Source organism: Eretmochelys imbricata, chromosome 1 (genome assembly GCF_965152235.1).
Source record: "Eretmochelys imbricata isolate rEreImb1 chromosome 1, rEreImb1.hap1, whole genome shotgun sequence".
Classification (NCBI taxonomy): Eukaryota; Metazoa; Chordata; order Testudines; family Cheloniidae; genus Eretmochelys; species Eretmochelys imbricata.
In genome coordinates, this window is record NC_135572.1 from 300,674,603 (window position 1) to 300,690,287 (window position 15,685).

General features: G+C 40.3%; 1 protein-coding gene across 1 annotated transcript in view; it reads right to left on the reverse strand.

Annotated features, from left to right (window-relative positions):
• Positions 1-15,089, reverse strand: part of SLC16A7 (solute carrier family 16 member 7) — a 58,245-nt gene extending 43,156 nt beyond the window's left edge. The window contains exon 1 of the mRNA XM_077807756.1: positions 14,876-15,089. Within this exon, the coding sequence (XP_077663882.1) occupies positions 14,876-15,089 (214 nt within the window). The remainder of the gene's footprint in view (positions 1-14,875) is intronic.
• Positions 15,090-15,685: the final 596 nt, after the last annotated feature.

Sequence of the window (15,685 nt, forward strand, 5' to 3'; positions counted from 1 at the left end):
GGGTCAGAGGCATAGTGATCTCAGGATCAGGCCCACAGTCTGGATTCAGTCTCAGGAAGCTGTTCTACATGCTTGAAACACCAGCACAACTCTGCAGATGAAGAGTGTCATTCATCAACGTGTGTCCCAATAGCTCCACTTGTCTGATTCCTTATTTTCACCTCAATCTTTTTCAGTAGCAAGTAGTCCACGGTGGCTTTATTTAAGGCCATGTCTACACTAGCACTTCTGTCACTCAGGGACATGAGCTGGTTTTATTATGTTGACAGGAGAGGTCTCTCCCATCGGCATAATGCGGCTACATGAACGATCTTACAGCAGCACAGCTGTATTAGTTCAGCTGTGATGCTGTAAGTTTGTTAGTGTAGACATAGCCTGCATCAAAGCAATTTAAGGCACCAATTTTAATCATGATTTAAATCAGCAAACAGAAAACCTTGATTTAAATCATCAATTTTAATTGTGTTTTGTATTTGTACTTTTTTATTTTCTAAAGAAAGATTGTTTCTTTACCTGGTAACCATTAAAACATGTTGATTTGCAATATAATATAGCCTTTAAATGAAATTAGGTGCTTCTTTTTATTAACCAGGAGGATACTGTATATCCAGATATGTTTATCTATGGAATTGTATAGCTTAACTTACATTTATTCAGATTCTTAATGTTTACATTCTTTATTGTGTAGAAAATGTTGAACAATACATCTCTTATTTACTAGATGATGATTAATCTTTTACTTGTAATTTGTGTCAAGCTCTATTTGGATGAAAATTAAAATTTAATTGAAAAAAATTAAAATGACTGCCTCATACCTTAAGCTGTGTCCAGCTTGCTGGGGGAAGGGGTGTAGGGCTTTACAGGTGTAGGGCAGGTTGGGGGTGAGAGAGAGACACAGAAGCTGCTTCAAACATATAGTGTGCAGTGTGGCAACGCTGACATCCCCCAGGGACTGGAAGGGCTGGGCAGTTGGGTGAGCCTGGCAGGAGAAGCCCCCTTTCCCCAGACCACATGGAACAGCACCCACCCTCTCTGCCCTTGGAAGTGGCAAAATGCCAGGTTGGTCAGGACCTGCTGTGAGTATCACACAAACCACTCTTTTCTTGGGTTGCTGGGAAGGAATTTTTCCCTCACCACCAGATTGGCCTGGAGTGTGGGGTGGGGCTGGGGGCAGTTTCATCTTCCTCACAGCAGTCTCAAGGGGGCTTTGTTATGGTGAGCACTCATTATGTAAGTATGGGATTGATGTCCAGTGCAGGTACTCCATAGGGAAGCATACAGTGACCAGATACATAGCTTGGTAAAGGATTTAAAGGAAGTGTTTGTTAAAAGAGCAGAATGGGGGACAGAGGATGGGAGTGGGGCACCTATGACTGGCGCAGCAGGGAGCCAACCCTCCCTTCCTTTATAGCCCACCGTAACCCTCATTTGAGGGGTAGGGGATGGTAAGATCCCAGAATAGAAGAAGGGGATCCTGGCAGAAGCCCCCAGGGAAATGATCATGGAGTTACATGCACTGTACACTTTTATCTGCCAGGTAGTCCCAGACATCTAATAATAAAGTTGCGGCCTGATTAAACCATATCCACTGTCTCCTATCCTTTCGGTATAGCCGAACAATGCTATTTTTTTACATTTTCAATTAAATAAAACTACCTTAAATGTTCTGAGTACATAAGATAAAAAGTTTAACCATACTCATCAGGGCCGGGCCACAACATTTTGGCACCTGAGGCGGGGAGCTCAAATGATGCCCCCATGCCCCCTCGCTTGGGCCAAAACTTTGGAAGGTCTCAATTCTGCCTTCTTCCTGTTCTACTCCTCTCATCATACTGCTCTGCTACCTACCCCAATAAAGAAGAACTAACAACTTAAAATGCCTTGTTCAAAAATTTTAAGTAACACTTAACTTTCAAATGCCTGAGCAGCAAATGTAACTTTTCTTGTCCGCATAGTAAACACTGGCATTTTTATCTGTTTGAATAATCAATGTGGTACTTTCCGTGCCTTTTTGGTTGCAAAGATTTGAACTGCTTCCTGAAGGTCCACAGTCTGGGCCAGCTCATGCTCTACTGAGATGGTTGCAAGGCCGACCAGCCTCTCCTGTCTCATTGTGGAGCGTTTTTATTAACTTCAGCTTGGAGAAGCTGCATTCTCCACTGGCAACTGTTACAGGAAGTGTTAGAAGTATGCGCAGAGCAACAAAAGCATTTGGAAAGAGGGTGGTCATCTTATTTGTGCACATATATTTCAGAACAACCTTTGGATTTGATCCTGCTGAAATGTATCTTGAAAGGGCTTTTAGTTCATCACCTAAATCACTCGCATCAATATCGCGCATGTCATCATGTGTCAACCCTGTCACTAGTGCCCTGCATTGCTGGTGTAGGTCTTCTTCAGGTATAGTGAGGAGTTTTGGAATATCATACAACATCCCAAATACACTGCTGTGTTCCTTGAGCTACATGAAACGTTCTTCAACTGACTGTATTGCATAATCTAGCACCTGGTTAAAGAATTCAACTTTGAATTGTTGTTTGGGGTCTCTTATGGGATTATCTCATGCCTCGTAATCAAAATGTTGTCTTCTTCAGTGACTTGTATTCTTGAATGGGTGGGAAAATAGCTTCAGTGTGAAGTTCCTCTGCTAACTTCTGTGCACTCTTCAGAACGTTTTGAAATCCCTCATCTGACCGGTAAGACAGTAGGTATGACTTTGCTTTGTCCAGTTGTTCCATTGCTCCAGATAGATCAAGGTCAATACCTTGGAGTCTCTTGCTTACAACATTTATTTCAAACAGTATGTCATGACACAACACTAAGCCCTCCTTCCTCCAGCACAGCACTCCACCATCTCTGTGCATCTAGAGCAGAGAGAATACATATGCACCAGCAGCAGACACAATTTTCTACACTCTGGGTCCTAGTGGTAGCCCCCCACAGTCTGGCACCTGAGGCAGCCGCCTCAGTTGGCCTCATGGTAAGGCCAGCCCTGATACTTGCTGTGTATTTAAAATGAACTCATTTACTAAACAAAGGAAGTATTATCTGTCGTTAGTGAAGGAAAATGATTGTTTCTGGTCACTATGTCCTTCAAGATTTCAGAACTAGAGGACCTCATCCTCTCACATCTAGTTTTTATTCATAGATTCTTGCTTTCTTCAATTCCCAATTGGTTTCTTATCTTTGAATTAACTAGACATTGAACTGAACTACATTACTGAGATGAAATGAAGAAAATATTCTCTTTATAACTCAGAAGAGGCCATTGCTTTCTAAAGCTGATTTAGCACTAATGAGCTCTGGCTCCAGGCACTTAGCTGGTGACTTCCACCAGTTCAGTGGTTTGACTTTAAAACTTGTTGTAGCTGTAGCAGTGTTGTTGTAGCTGTGTTGGTCCCAGGATATTAGAGAGACAAGGTCGGTGAGGTAATATCTTTTACTGGATCAACTTTTGTTGGTGAAAGAGAGAAACTTCCAAGCCTCACAGAGCTCTTCATTAGCTCTAAGACAGATGGGAAATGTGGGAAAACTTGGTGGCAAACAAGGACTACTTAAAATTATTTTTGTATTTAATTTAAATTATTTTAATATACTATAAGAAGTTTAGGACTTAACATGGGTTGTGAAATTCCAAGTTAATTTTAAAATAGTTTTATTTTTTAAAAACTAAACCCGTATTTAACTTAAATTTAAAAAAATCCCATTTCAACAAACAAAAACATCTAATTTATTTTTAATTGATTTTTATCCACCCAGCACTAAATATCCCAGAATGCATAGGTTTCAATTTGACAATCACCTGCAGATTCATCAAACATAGCACACAGCCAGACTCACCATCAATAGAGTATTTATATCCCAGTGTTAGTTCTTTCCTTTTACTGCTCTTTGCTGGGCAGAGGTCCAGAAAGCAAACAAGGACCGTAGTCTCACCATAATAAAGCTATGTTTGTTCTTTTCTACCTTTAAAACTTTATGCAGTTCACTCCCATCTCCAGCATAGAAATTATGGTGTCTCCATTCCCTCCTAAACTGCCTGGTTTCTGCAAAGGAATTCTCTAATATCTCTACAAATAGCATCTCTGTGCAGCAATTAGGGAATTAAACCATAGCACCTGTGAAAATTAGAACCATTTTAATTAGATGTGTAAACATCAATTTAAGATGCTTAACATTAGACATTCACGTTTGAAAAATGTGGCTGCAGGGATTAATTGTGCCATTTAGGCACAGACCAACTGAAGGAGTAGTTCAGAGCAAAACCACCCTGGGAGAAGTTCAGAGAGGGATTCTACCTTGAGGAGACAAAATTCTTCTTTGATTTCTCCTACACCTGGGGAGGGCACACCCACAGCTACACCGCTTCAAGCTCATTCTCTCACTTGTGCCAATCCTGCCAAGCAGGCCATTGCAAAAGGGCTGTGCCACTTTCTCCCTGACCATTTAGGGCAATGTGTGCCCCTTGGAAAATAGGGAGCATTCCCTGTGCTCCCCTGGTCACAGAGACTATGGCGGGGTGGGCAAACATTTTGGCCCAAGGGCCACACCGGGTTTCTGAAATTGTATGGAGAGTCGGTTAGGGGAGGCTGTGCCGCCCCAAACAGCCAGGCGTGGCCCGGACCCCATCTCCTATCCGACCCCCCCTGCTTCTCACCTCCTAATGCCCCCCTCCCTGGGTCTCCTGCCCCATCCAACCCCCCTTGTCTCCTGACGGCCCCCCTGGGACTCCTGCCCCATGCACCCCCTACCCCCCGCCCCGCTCCCTGTCCCTGGAACCCCTGCCCCTGACTGCCCCCTGCTGTCCCATCCAACCCCTCCTCTCATTCCTGCCTCCCACCCCCAGGACACCTGCCCCCATTCAACCCCCATTCTCTGCCCTCTGACCACTCCTCCCCGCCCTGTATCCACACCCCTGCCCCCAACCACCACCCCGAACTTCCCTGCCCTCTATCCAACCCCCCGCCCCTCCTCCCTGCCCCCTTACCGTGCTGCCTGGAGCAACGGTGGCTGATGGCGCTACAGCAGCACCGCCCAGAGCACCAGGACAGGCAGCTGCGCTGCCCAGCTGGAGCCAGCCACGCCACCACGCAGCACAGAGCACCAGGTCAGGCTGCGGCTCTGCAGCTGCACTGCCCAGCAAGAGCTCACAGCTCTGCTGCCCAGAGCAGTGAGCAGTGCAATGAGCTGAGGCTGCGGGGGAGGGGGAACAGCAGGGGAGGGGCCGAGGGCTAGTCTCTTGGGCCAGGAGAACAGGGGCTGGGCAGGAGGGTCCTGCAGGCCGGATGTGGGCCGTAGTTTTCCCATGTCTGGTCTATGGTGTCTGGCTCTTATGCAGACTGGGTAAGGTGAGGAAATTCATTATGCCTTCCTCTATTGTTCACATGCTTAAGGGCCAAACACATTCTAGCATTAAGGAACATACAAGGTGGAGATAAAATCCAAGTCAAATTAGTATTTCCACAGAGGTAAAAAGCTTATTCTTATAAAGGAAGAAAATGTTCACTCAATCCATTCCTGTTTCTGGAAAGGCAAAGAAGGCGACACACAGAACTGCAAAACGTAGGGTGCCTCATACCGTCAGAGAAGAGTTAATATGGCCAGCGGATAGTGACTTTTACAGGGAAATGCCTGGGGACCTGCTGCAAAGAAACTGAAGTATATTCAACTTTTAAAGCACACAGTAAGCAGAAGAACTGATGACAGATCCACAGATTTCAAGCGTCAGTTGATCAATCAACTACAAAAGAGTGTAAACTTGGCAGTTCATTTGGATTAATCAGGAAATACATCCAGTTGAGATATTATTTAGTGGGTGATGTGATTTAGGCAAGCTATATTAAGGGAAATTATATTTGTTACGAACAACTGCTCAGTGAACAACTTCAGCAAAAAAAAATGTATATAAGTGGATAACTTTATGAGCGCTAGCAAATTGTAATGGCACCACAACTGGTCTCACAATTGATAAAGCTGTGGCATTGACAGAGAAACATTGTTAAATGATATGCAGGATACAAAATGTAGTATCAAATACCATATTTGATTATTGTTTAATGCACCAGAAGCTCTGCTTGCTAACAATGTGTGCAGAACTTCACAGTGCGAAAAGTTGGTCTTGTGGATAAGGTACTAGACCAGGGTCAGGTCTACACTTGGAAAGCTTCGCCAACATAGCTGTACTCATATGCTGTCTCAGCAAACTGTTCCTACGGTGGATACAGCTTATACTACCAAAACTGCATTTGTGCTGGTATAGCTTATTCCAGCTCCCCAGCCAAAATAAGATATACCAGCAAAAGTGCAGTTTTACCAGTATAACAGCTTCTACCCAAGGGGCTTTTTCCAGCACAATGATGTCAGTCACAAATCACATCTCATCATACCCCTAACTGATGTAGCTATGCTGACAAAACTTTGTGACTCAGGAGATTTGGGTTAAACCATTGTTCTGCCACAGATTTCCTGCGGCACCTTGCGCCATTTAATCTCTGCCTCAGTTCCCTATCTGTAAAATGGGTATAATAATACTTCCTTTCTACCCCTGCGTCTGTCTTGTCCTACTTAGATTGTAAGGTCTTTGGGGACGGGTCTGTCTTTTAGCGTACAGCACTTAGCACAATGAGGCCCTGATATCAATTGGGGTCTCTATTGGTAATGTAATATAAACCATCATAATAGCGGGAATTTAAAGAGAACAATTAAATTGTGAATTTTGTAAAATCAATGCATTTCATTATAATCACTTCAAAGTTTTATACAGAGATATCGGAACAGAGCATGTTGCTCGCAGATGTTATCAGGAGGGAAGCTGTTGTAAGGGGTGTTAGAATTAAGTGAAGAAATCAACATCTTTTTTCACAACAAAGTCGTCTAGTTTAATCACATTCTTTGATCTGCTTGTCAAAGCTAGTATAGCTAAAAGAAATATTTCCTCATCTGAATAAACTTAATGCAAATCTGTAGTGCAACTGCTTCACTGGTTTTTGACTTTGGGAAAAAAAATAGCTTGCCAAAATTAGTAGGGACAGGAGTGGGGGGAGGAGGGGGGACTGGTCATGTTCCCTGTTACTCCTGAAATTCTGAGAGGGGAAAAATGCAAAATTTGCTTTTAAATAAGCAGTTATAATTGATCGTTTGGCAAAGGTGAATTTAAAATTAACAGAGTACTAAATAAACGACACAAGAAGGTTTTGATTGAATAGAGTAACCTTTTGCAGTAGATACTGCATGTGACCTCCCCACAGAGCTTGAAAACTAGTTAATTAAATTAACTGATACATTAGTCTCAGAACCCAGGTCAACACTGTCTCATTGTTTGTATTTTGGAGTTCCCTTAGGATCAGTACCCATCTCTCGCTAATAAGTCCATGATCTACTTGTTTCCATTATCAACCACATATATTTATGAACTACAGTAGGATTCTTCTGAATAATAACAGCTATTTGACTCTGACTTGGAAATATCTTACAAATGAGCCTCTATTCAACTCTGTTCCACTGGAATATACGCTTGAAAAATAAACAGGCAAATATTTCTTTCTAATTCCAAAACAATGGAATAGTTATGCTTTATAATAGGTACATTGTAAAACATTAAGTTTATTATTTCATTTAGTGTGGCAATATGATTACAATAGTATACACAGCAGGACTAGATAGACTTTTCCTTCCCCATTGTACTTTCTTGGGTGTCTGCCTAAGTATCTCAGGATTCCATATGTGCTACACCATTGTTTCTTGACCTTTTGAGTCCCATGACACACTTATCATAAATATAAGCATTGTATGATCCTTGATATGATGAACCATTGTGGGAACTAATCCAATATTATTAGTACACACAAAGTAAGCATGCTTTACAAGTTGAATGCACATATCAAAGGACAAAATTTGTCCCTTGATATCTATCTTAAACAAACCAAAGGTTTTAGTCCCTCAGAGACTGTACTTTATGGTGTATTCTATTTATTATTGTTTTTCAGTGACTGGTTACTCCGAAAAACTTGGGGCAGGAATAAAGAATCTTTATTTTTGGATAGCAACACTGATAGTATTAGCGCTTTGCTGATATAAGTGCCCAGCTTTAAAAAAAAAAAAGAAAAAAAGATAGAGCAAGTAAAACTGGTTAGTGATTAAAGTAGTTGCTCTGCTGAATGATAAATAAAATAATTCATGTTACATGGATGTATTTAAATGTGAGTGGTTTGAATAATGCATGCCACGTAAAGAATTTAACTTGAAAATATATTTTATGGTATACACTATATTGTCATTTATCACAAATTTGGGGGAAGGAGGGTTGCGGGGGAGATAGTTTTCTGACATTTTAATGTTTCTAAAGCAATTATTTAGAATTATGGTAAACATTATAATACTTATAATTATAACATTATAATATGAAATCAAATGGTATTTCTCTCCATAGCAGCATATTCCTAACTGTGAGGCTGGCTTCCCAGGGGAAGCTCAAGCGACCCCAGGGAGAAATTATTATTATTGAATCTGAGCCCAACATGAAGACTGACAAGAAAGGAAAAATAGTAGACTGAGCTCATCCACATGTTTAGAGTAGTCTGAAAACAGCAACATTAAAAAAGTCACCAGTGAGGGCCCTTTTTGCATCTTTCTTCCTGCGTCCAGTTAAATAAGTGTTTTCTGTGCATTAGGAAAGCTTGAGGATTTAGGAGGAGGATTGCTATGACAGTACTTAGAAAACTGTCCTACAGAGTACACCCTCAATCTTATTAGCAAAGTCTTGGAAGCGGCATAGGAAGAAGAGGTTATACTGGCCTATGAAGGATTTCTCAGGCTTCTTTAACCTGCAAGTCTTTTTTTTAAATTAAGCTACTGTAAGTTTATACTATTTTTGTTACTCTTGAAACTTCTTTTCTTGTATTTGTCTCAGTTTGTTAATGAGATTCACAATTCTCTGTTCTTGTGTCAGCTCATTATGACTCCCTTTCCTTTATCTGCAGTCTCAAATTAACTTGACATAGATGTTGTACATATATTTTAAACTAAATGTGAACTATTCCCTCATGCCCATGAGGCATTTGGAAAGTTGATACATTCTGTTTTCAATGACACTTTAAATTAGGTTATTAAAATTCAACACTTTGCATATTCTGGTGGGGAATATAGGTTTGTCCCTCACAACAAGGGATATAGGTCAGAACAGGAAAGTTTCTCAATCACCTTCTTCACATCCACTCAGATTTGTGTGCCAAGCTCTATAAAAATCAGTAAAAACCTCTCAGTACTTCAACAGAAAAATCACAGGGACCTATTGCTAGTGTAAAAGTTAAAAATGCAGTCATCTGTTGTTTGTGTTACATGGATTTTGCAAACTGTCATTTCCATAGAGCATGCCATTTCGTCTTCACAGCAATATCACTGAAACACCCACTGAGGTAAAATTGCAAATATTTTGAACGTACCATATGAAAAGTTATTTTCCCAATTAATATTTGACAAAGACACGATGAGCACTTGTCTGTAGGTTATTTTTGAATTGTCATCTGAACAAACCTTTTCAGAATTTGATGCTATATAAAAATAAGTAACCTAAAACATACATATCTTAAGACATGGGGAAAAGAGAGATGAGAAAAGTGAACTACTGTACTTTTTGTCCACTGTCAGAGCTCATCTAGTGTGAAATTGTCACAATTATTACTTAAGTTTCTATAGCATCTTTCATCCAGAAGGATCATAAAGTGCTTTTTAAATGATCTATTTCGAAAAATTACTTCACTTAGAATGGAAATGGATCCTTCTCTGGATGAACTAGGGCAACTCTTCAAGGGATTCAGTCCTGCTAAATGCTGATCTTTCAACTCCCTTTGAAGTAGAAGTTGAGACAATGGGAGTTAAGGGCACTTAGCACCACTCTGGTTTGGGCTAGGACACCATGATCTATTGCAATTCCTTTCTATCATGCCTGTGGGTCTTTAATTTTAAGTAGTGCCAGTACCTGTGGGGAGTGGGGATGGAAGAATATTTTAATTAATAAAGATGTGATACCATTTTGTCTTACTCTCAATAGTATTGTCTGTTTTCTTGTGAAAAGTTATCAAATAATGGAAGGGGACTTTGAAGTTGTACATAGAAATGGCCATAATTTTATTTATTTATTTATCTATTACAACCATAAAATACCAAAACACTTTTCTTTGAGAGAAATGTTTCATTCTGCTGTGCTGAACCCTAAATAGTCATTATTGGGACACCATGGAACTTATCACTGAAAAAAAAAAACAGTAGCAAAGCAGAATCTAATAGCAAAAACAAATATTATTTCCCAAGGAAAACTAACACATAGGGTCAGACTTGTCTGGGGTGTACTGAGCTGTCACATGGAACTGGCTTCAGAGTTGTCACGAAGGGACCTATCAAACTTTTATTGCAGACAATGAGAATCTTTCCATTGACTTTAATGGGAAGTGGATTGAACCCTAAGAAGGCAACCATTTGGAGGAAGCCTTCTGTTTTACTGCAGCCACTTTTTGGCAGTTAATGCTGTGTAGAGTAAAAAGTGAATTTATGAAATAAATAGAGAGCGAAGTTTAATATATTTATCTATAGTTATATAAATATAAAAGTAGATAGGTAGATAGAAATAAGTTGCATTATAGCTACTGACACATAAACCCTACAACATCCTGTGTCTTGGCCTCCAGTAAAATAAGTTTGGTGGTCTCAATCTCAGTCCCTTGTGATCAGGAATCCATCACAAAACCATCACCTTTAATTTAACACAATTGACAGTTTCTGCTCAAGAGAGGCAGAAGAATGAGTTGCCATGGCGACTGAACTACTGCTCCTCTCCAAAGAGAATGATTCAGTCTGCACAGGCTGAACAATATGGGGAGCTCTCACTGCCACTGGCTGCCCATTGTCCATGTACCATGATGATCACACAGAAGACATTGTTTTCAGGGTTGGCAATTTAATCAACTTGAACAAACAGAAAATAACTTACTAACTAAAAAGAAACACAATATATGTGCTCATTGTTAAAAGCATACAAGTGTGCATTATATCGGATTGAGAGGGGAAAAGGGTTTCATATTGATTTAATTTATACTATTTGCCACCTCTGCTTAGTGCTTTCCTAACAGGGTGAACACTGTGCTTGACCTTTTTGCTGGAATTCACCAGGACTCCAGGAGACCATACGGATTGCCAGATGGTCTGCTGCAATTTAATGCCATTTATTCTAAGTATGAAGTAAGTGATAAATATAATTAACATTCTTTTAGCTCCTTACTGGATGTCTTTTATTACTTTCATTTTTTTTCAAACATTGAAAGGTAAGTTAATATCTTGTTACTGAGACACAGATGCCATCTAATTACTGCAAGAGGCTGCAGCCCCTAAGCAAAGAACCTCTGAATAGATTCAAACTTACTCAAAGACCCCACTGAGATGATTAGTAGGCAGAATGCTAAGCCATAATGAGTATGTCAGATCTTAAGAAGATTTTTTTCAGGTTACCTCAATTAGCAGTATGCTGAACAAAGCGTACCAGTAACATTTTAGATATACCTAGTGCACTTCATAGTAAACAGTGCAGCTTGTACCTCCTACTTATTTCAGATTACAGTACATCAAATGCTAGAATGCAAACATAGCCATATCCAGAAAGGAAAAACAATAAAATGATTTCCTTCTCAAATGTTTTTCTTGCCTATTTCATATTCTTCCAGTGATTGTCTAAATGGCTTATTTTTTAGGAAGCAGTTATACAGTAGCTGTGGCTTCAAAGAAAGTTTATGTTGGGCAGGGTTGCTCACTGTTAGCATTGTAATAAGACATCAAAATAACTTTACACAGTTTTCTTGTACTGATGTTATTTACATTGACTGAGGTATACGTTGGTTAGTCTAGACTGAATGGCAAATTATCAGGTTGTTGGACACTGGATTTAAAGAAATACTAAATAAAAAATAGGTAGTATTGTTAGGATATAGAAATTCAGGCCTGTCTGTAAAGGCCTATACTCTAAGAATTTAGGTGTATTCTTATCACTTGGCTAGTTATAGAGGTATAAAAGAAACCATCAAAATCACTGTCTGCCGGTGTAAGAGCCTTCCCTTACTGTGGCAGACTGAGGCCCTGTTCTTAGGCTAAGCAGCAGAGGCAGCCACAAGCTGGGAAGCGAACGGTCACATCCTCACATTCCAAACTAGTCACATTGAAATAAGGTGCTATTGGGCTGTTAGGAATACAATCCTGTCCTGATAATGCCTATCGCCTCCAGAGAAAGGGAAGTGCCTAGAAGATGTAAAAGGAAACTTAGTTCTTGCATCCTGTCTGGCAAGAACTCACTTATCAATAGCTGGGATGTGAAATCCTCACTTCTGTATTGTTTTGTCATTATAGTTCCCACTTTGCTATTGTTTATTTGCATGGTCTCTGTCTGGTTCTGTGATTGTTTCTGTCTGCTGTATAATTAATTTTGCTGGGTGTAAACTAATTAAGGTGGTGGGATATAATTGGTTACATAATCAAGTTACAATATGTTAGGATTGGTTAGTTAAATTTCAGGAAAATGATTGGTTAAGGTATAGCTAAGCAGAACTCAAGTTTTACTATATAGTCTGCAGTCAATCAGGAAGTATGCGGGGGGGGGAATGGGAACAGGGAATGGGGATGGAGAATTGGAATCATGTTTTGCTAAGAGAGGGAATGGGAACGGAATGGGGTGGGGAAATTGGAATCATGTTTTGCTAAGGCGGGGGAATGGGAACAGGGACACAGGTAAGGCTCTGTGGTGTCGGAGCTGGGAAGGGGGACACTAAGGAAGGAAACTGAAATCATGCTTGCTGGAAGTTCACCCTAATAAACGTCGAATTGTTTACATCTTTGGACTTCGGGTATTGTTGCTCTCTGTTCATGCGAGAAGGACCAGGGAAGTAAGTGGGTGAAGGAATAAGCCCCCTAACAAGTATCATAAACAAACTCTTTCTGTTTTGTGGTCTCCTAAAATGAACTCTTCCATTGTTGAATATTATATAATTAGCATTCAAACTATTAATAATTAAGGGCCAAACTGAGAGATTATATGGATGGTTGTGTAAATTAAACATTAATCCCAGGCAACAAAACACTTACTTAAGGTTGCAGGACAAATCTGCCTTTACAAAACTTTGCAGTGATTAGAGGGGCATGTTACAAACAGTTAGACTCCACGCCCTCAGGAGGCCCAGGACAGAAGGCACAGCTAAGAGGAAAGGGAAGCAAAAATGGCTTTAAGACACTTTTGCACCTCCCAGATTCTGCATGGAGCAGGGGCTAATACAGGAGCCTCTAGCCTTGCCCAGAATAGGCCTGGTACAAAGGACTATACTCCATCTCCTGTCCTAGCACTGCCCCTGAACATCCCAGGCCAGAGGCTGTGAGGTCTACATCTGTAAGGAAAAGGACTAGGAGCTTACTCTGTTAAACATGAAAGTGTATGTCTCCAGCAATCACTTTTTAAGTTTATTGGGCCTGATATTACCATGCTGTATTACTATTCAGGTGTCACTTGTGAGAAATATGTGGGTGCTCTTTAATAATTATGAATACTATATCTTAATCTGCCTCTGGCCTATTTTCAGGACAAATATATTTTGACTAAGTGTTTCCCAACAGAGAACCATCCTGAACATTCCAGACACGAAGGAGGAGATGTCTTATGATAGTCACCTATCAGCTTCCATTGCCATTAAATGACAATACCAGAATTACTGGCCCTGATAACCCTGAACTAGTCCCCTGGAAAGCCTACAGTACCAGTTTGATTGGGAAGGCCAAGACCACTAGCACTTAAAGAAGCCTCCAAAAGAGTGAAGAAACCAGTCAGGGTTTTAAAACACACTCTCCAGGGTGTGGAGAGAGATACTCAGACAGAGCAACCCACAGGGGTGCCATTATGGGATGGTAGTACTTTAGATAAGATAGGCATGTGTACAAGTTTTATTTTTAGTCCTTTTTTTCCTAATGTATAATTATCTTTTTCTAATCTTAAATACAGTTATTTGTTTGTTTTCAAGAACATGGTGTGTTGGAATATTTATTCACTGTCCATTCCATTCTCAAAGGGAGGAAATGGAGGTGCCGGAAACCCAGTAGGACCTGCAGGGTGATAAGCAGCTGGTATACATGGGGACTGCTCTGGATCTTGGTCTAAGAGTGGAATAATCATGAGATTCCATCCAAAACAGGTAACGGCAAGAGGTCTAACACCTCAGGGGAAGTGCCCTCAGAGAGACCACAGGGGGAACAGAGGGCCAGCTAGCCTCATAAACTTGATATTAATATCAGAATTTTCTAAATTTAAGTGCAATCAACTAATGTTTGGTACTGGGAACACTTTGAGGCCCTGAGCATCATTGGCAGATGAGAGCACTCAGCACCCCATTGTAGTGCTCAGCACCTGGCAATATCAAGCCCTACATTTGAACTAGATGAACCAATGAATCAGGTAGACTAAATTTTATTGCCCTCCTTTATGCGCATGGTTTTTAGTGTGATTAATTGATTGAGTGATTGATTTTTGGAGGTATTTTTGGCTAAAAAGTGACAAAGTTGGAACCTTTTGTCCAGTTATGGACAAATATAGTAGAACAACTTTACCTTGGTTCCAGACCCAACCCTGACATATATTACTTTTTAGGTTTAAGAAAGGATCAGGGGTTGGTGAAATAATTGGGTTCATGATGGAAACATAGATGCAACCTTAACTGTGGAGTAGATACAGCTATGCCATAAGTCAGGGTATGGTGAGTGAGTGTGTAAGCAGGCAACAGGAATTAACTTTACATTATTTAAGACTACACAAAACGCTAAAGAGCTATACCATTTGTTAGTTTCTCAAATGCCTTACCTCCTGCATACATAACAGCCAACATAATCGATGATATCCAAGCTATCTCACTATATGATGTGTGGAAGATCTCCTGAATTTCCTTGAAGAACACTGTGATGGCTTTTGGGAATGCATAGGAAAATCCAATGGAGATAAAAGCCCCAAAGACCACAACCCAGCCCCATCCTCCATCTGGGGGTGCGTATTGTGGTGCTGTTGTTGCTGGCGGCATTGTCAGGCTTTGTTTTCAAGCTAGGCTGTAAATGAAAAGTAGAAATAATGTTTCAAATAGCGACCTTTTTGCTTTAGCACACTGAATTTAACAAATGCATATTATTGATAATAATGGCAACGGATTATAAATCATAATCACAATAGAGAACAAACTCCCAAATTGTACTAGAAGGCTTGGGATGATATAGCATGAATACTTGCCTTTAAACCCATATCTACCCTAGAGGGAGGGGGGGAATTACTTGGCAATAGTTAGTCAGAGAATCCCATTAAGTACCTTGTAACTGTTACAGATTATTGATTCCAATCACTGAAGTTATATTTAGCAATTAATCACTTATAGAAAAGTGACATTTTGGGCCAGATTCTCAGCTGGTGGGAACTGACATAGCTCCAGTGTCTTAAGGATTTGCCCTTTTAATTCAAACACGGGTGTCAAAATATAAAGTAAATCTTGATTTCACCCCTATAGTAAATGATGGTTCAATTCAAAAGTTGCAATCCACTGTTACTAAATGCCATTTCAATAACATCTACTCAAAGTTTACAAGCCTTTGGGAAATAATACCAAGTAACAAATTGCCAAAAATGCTT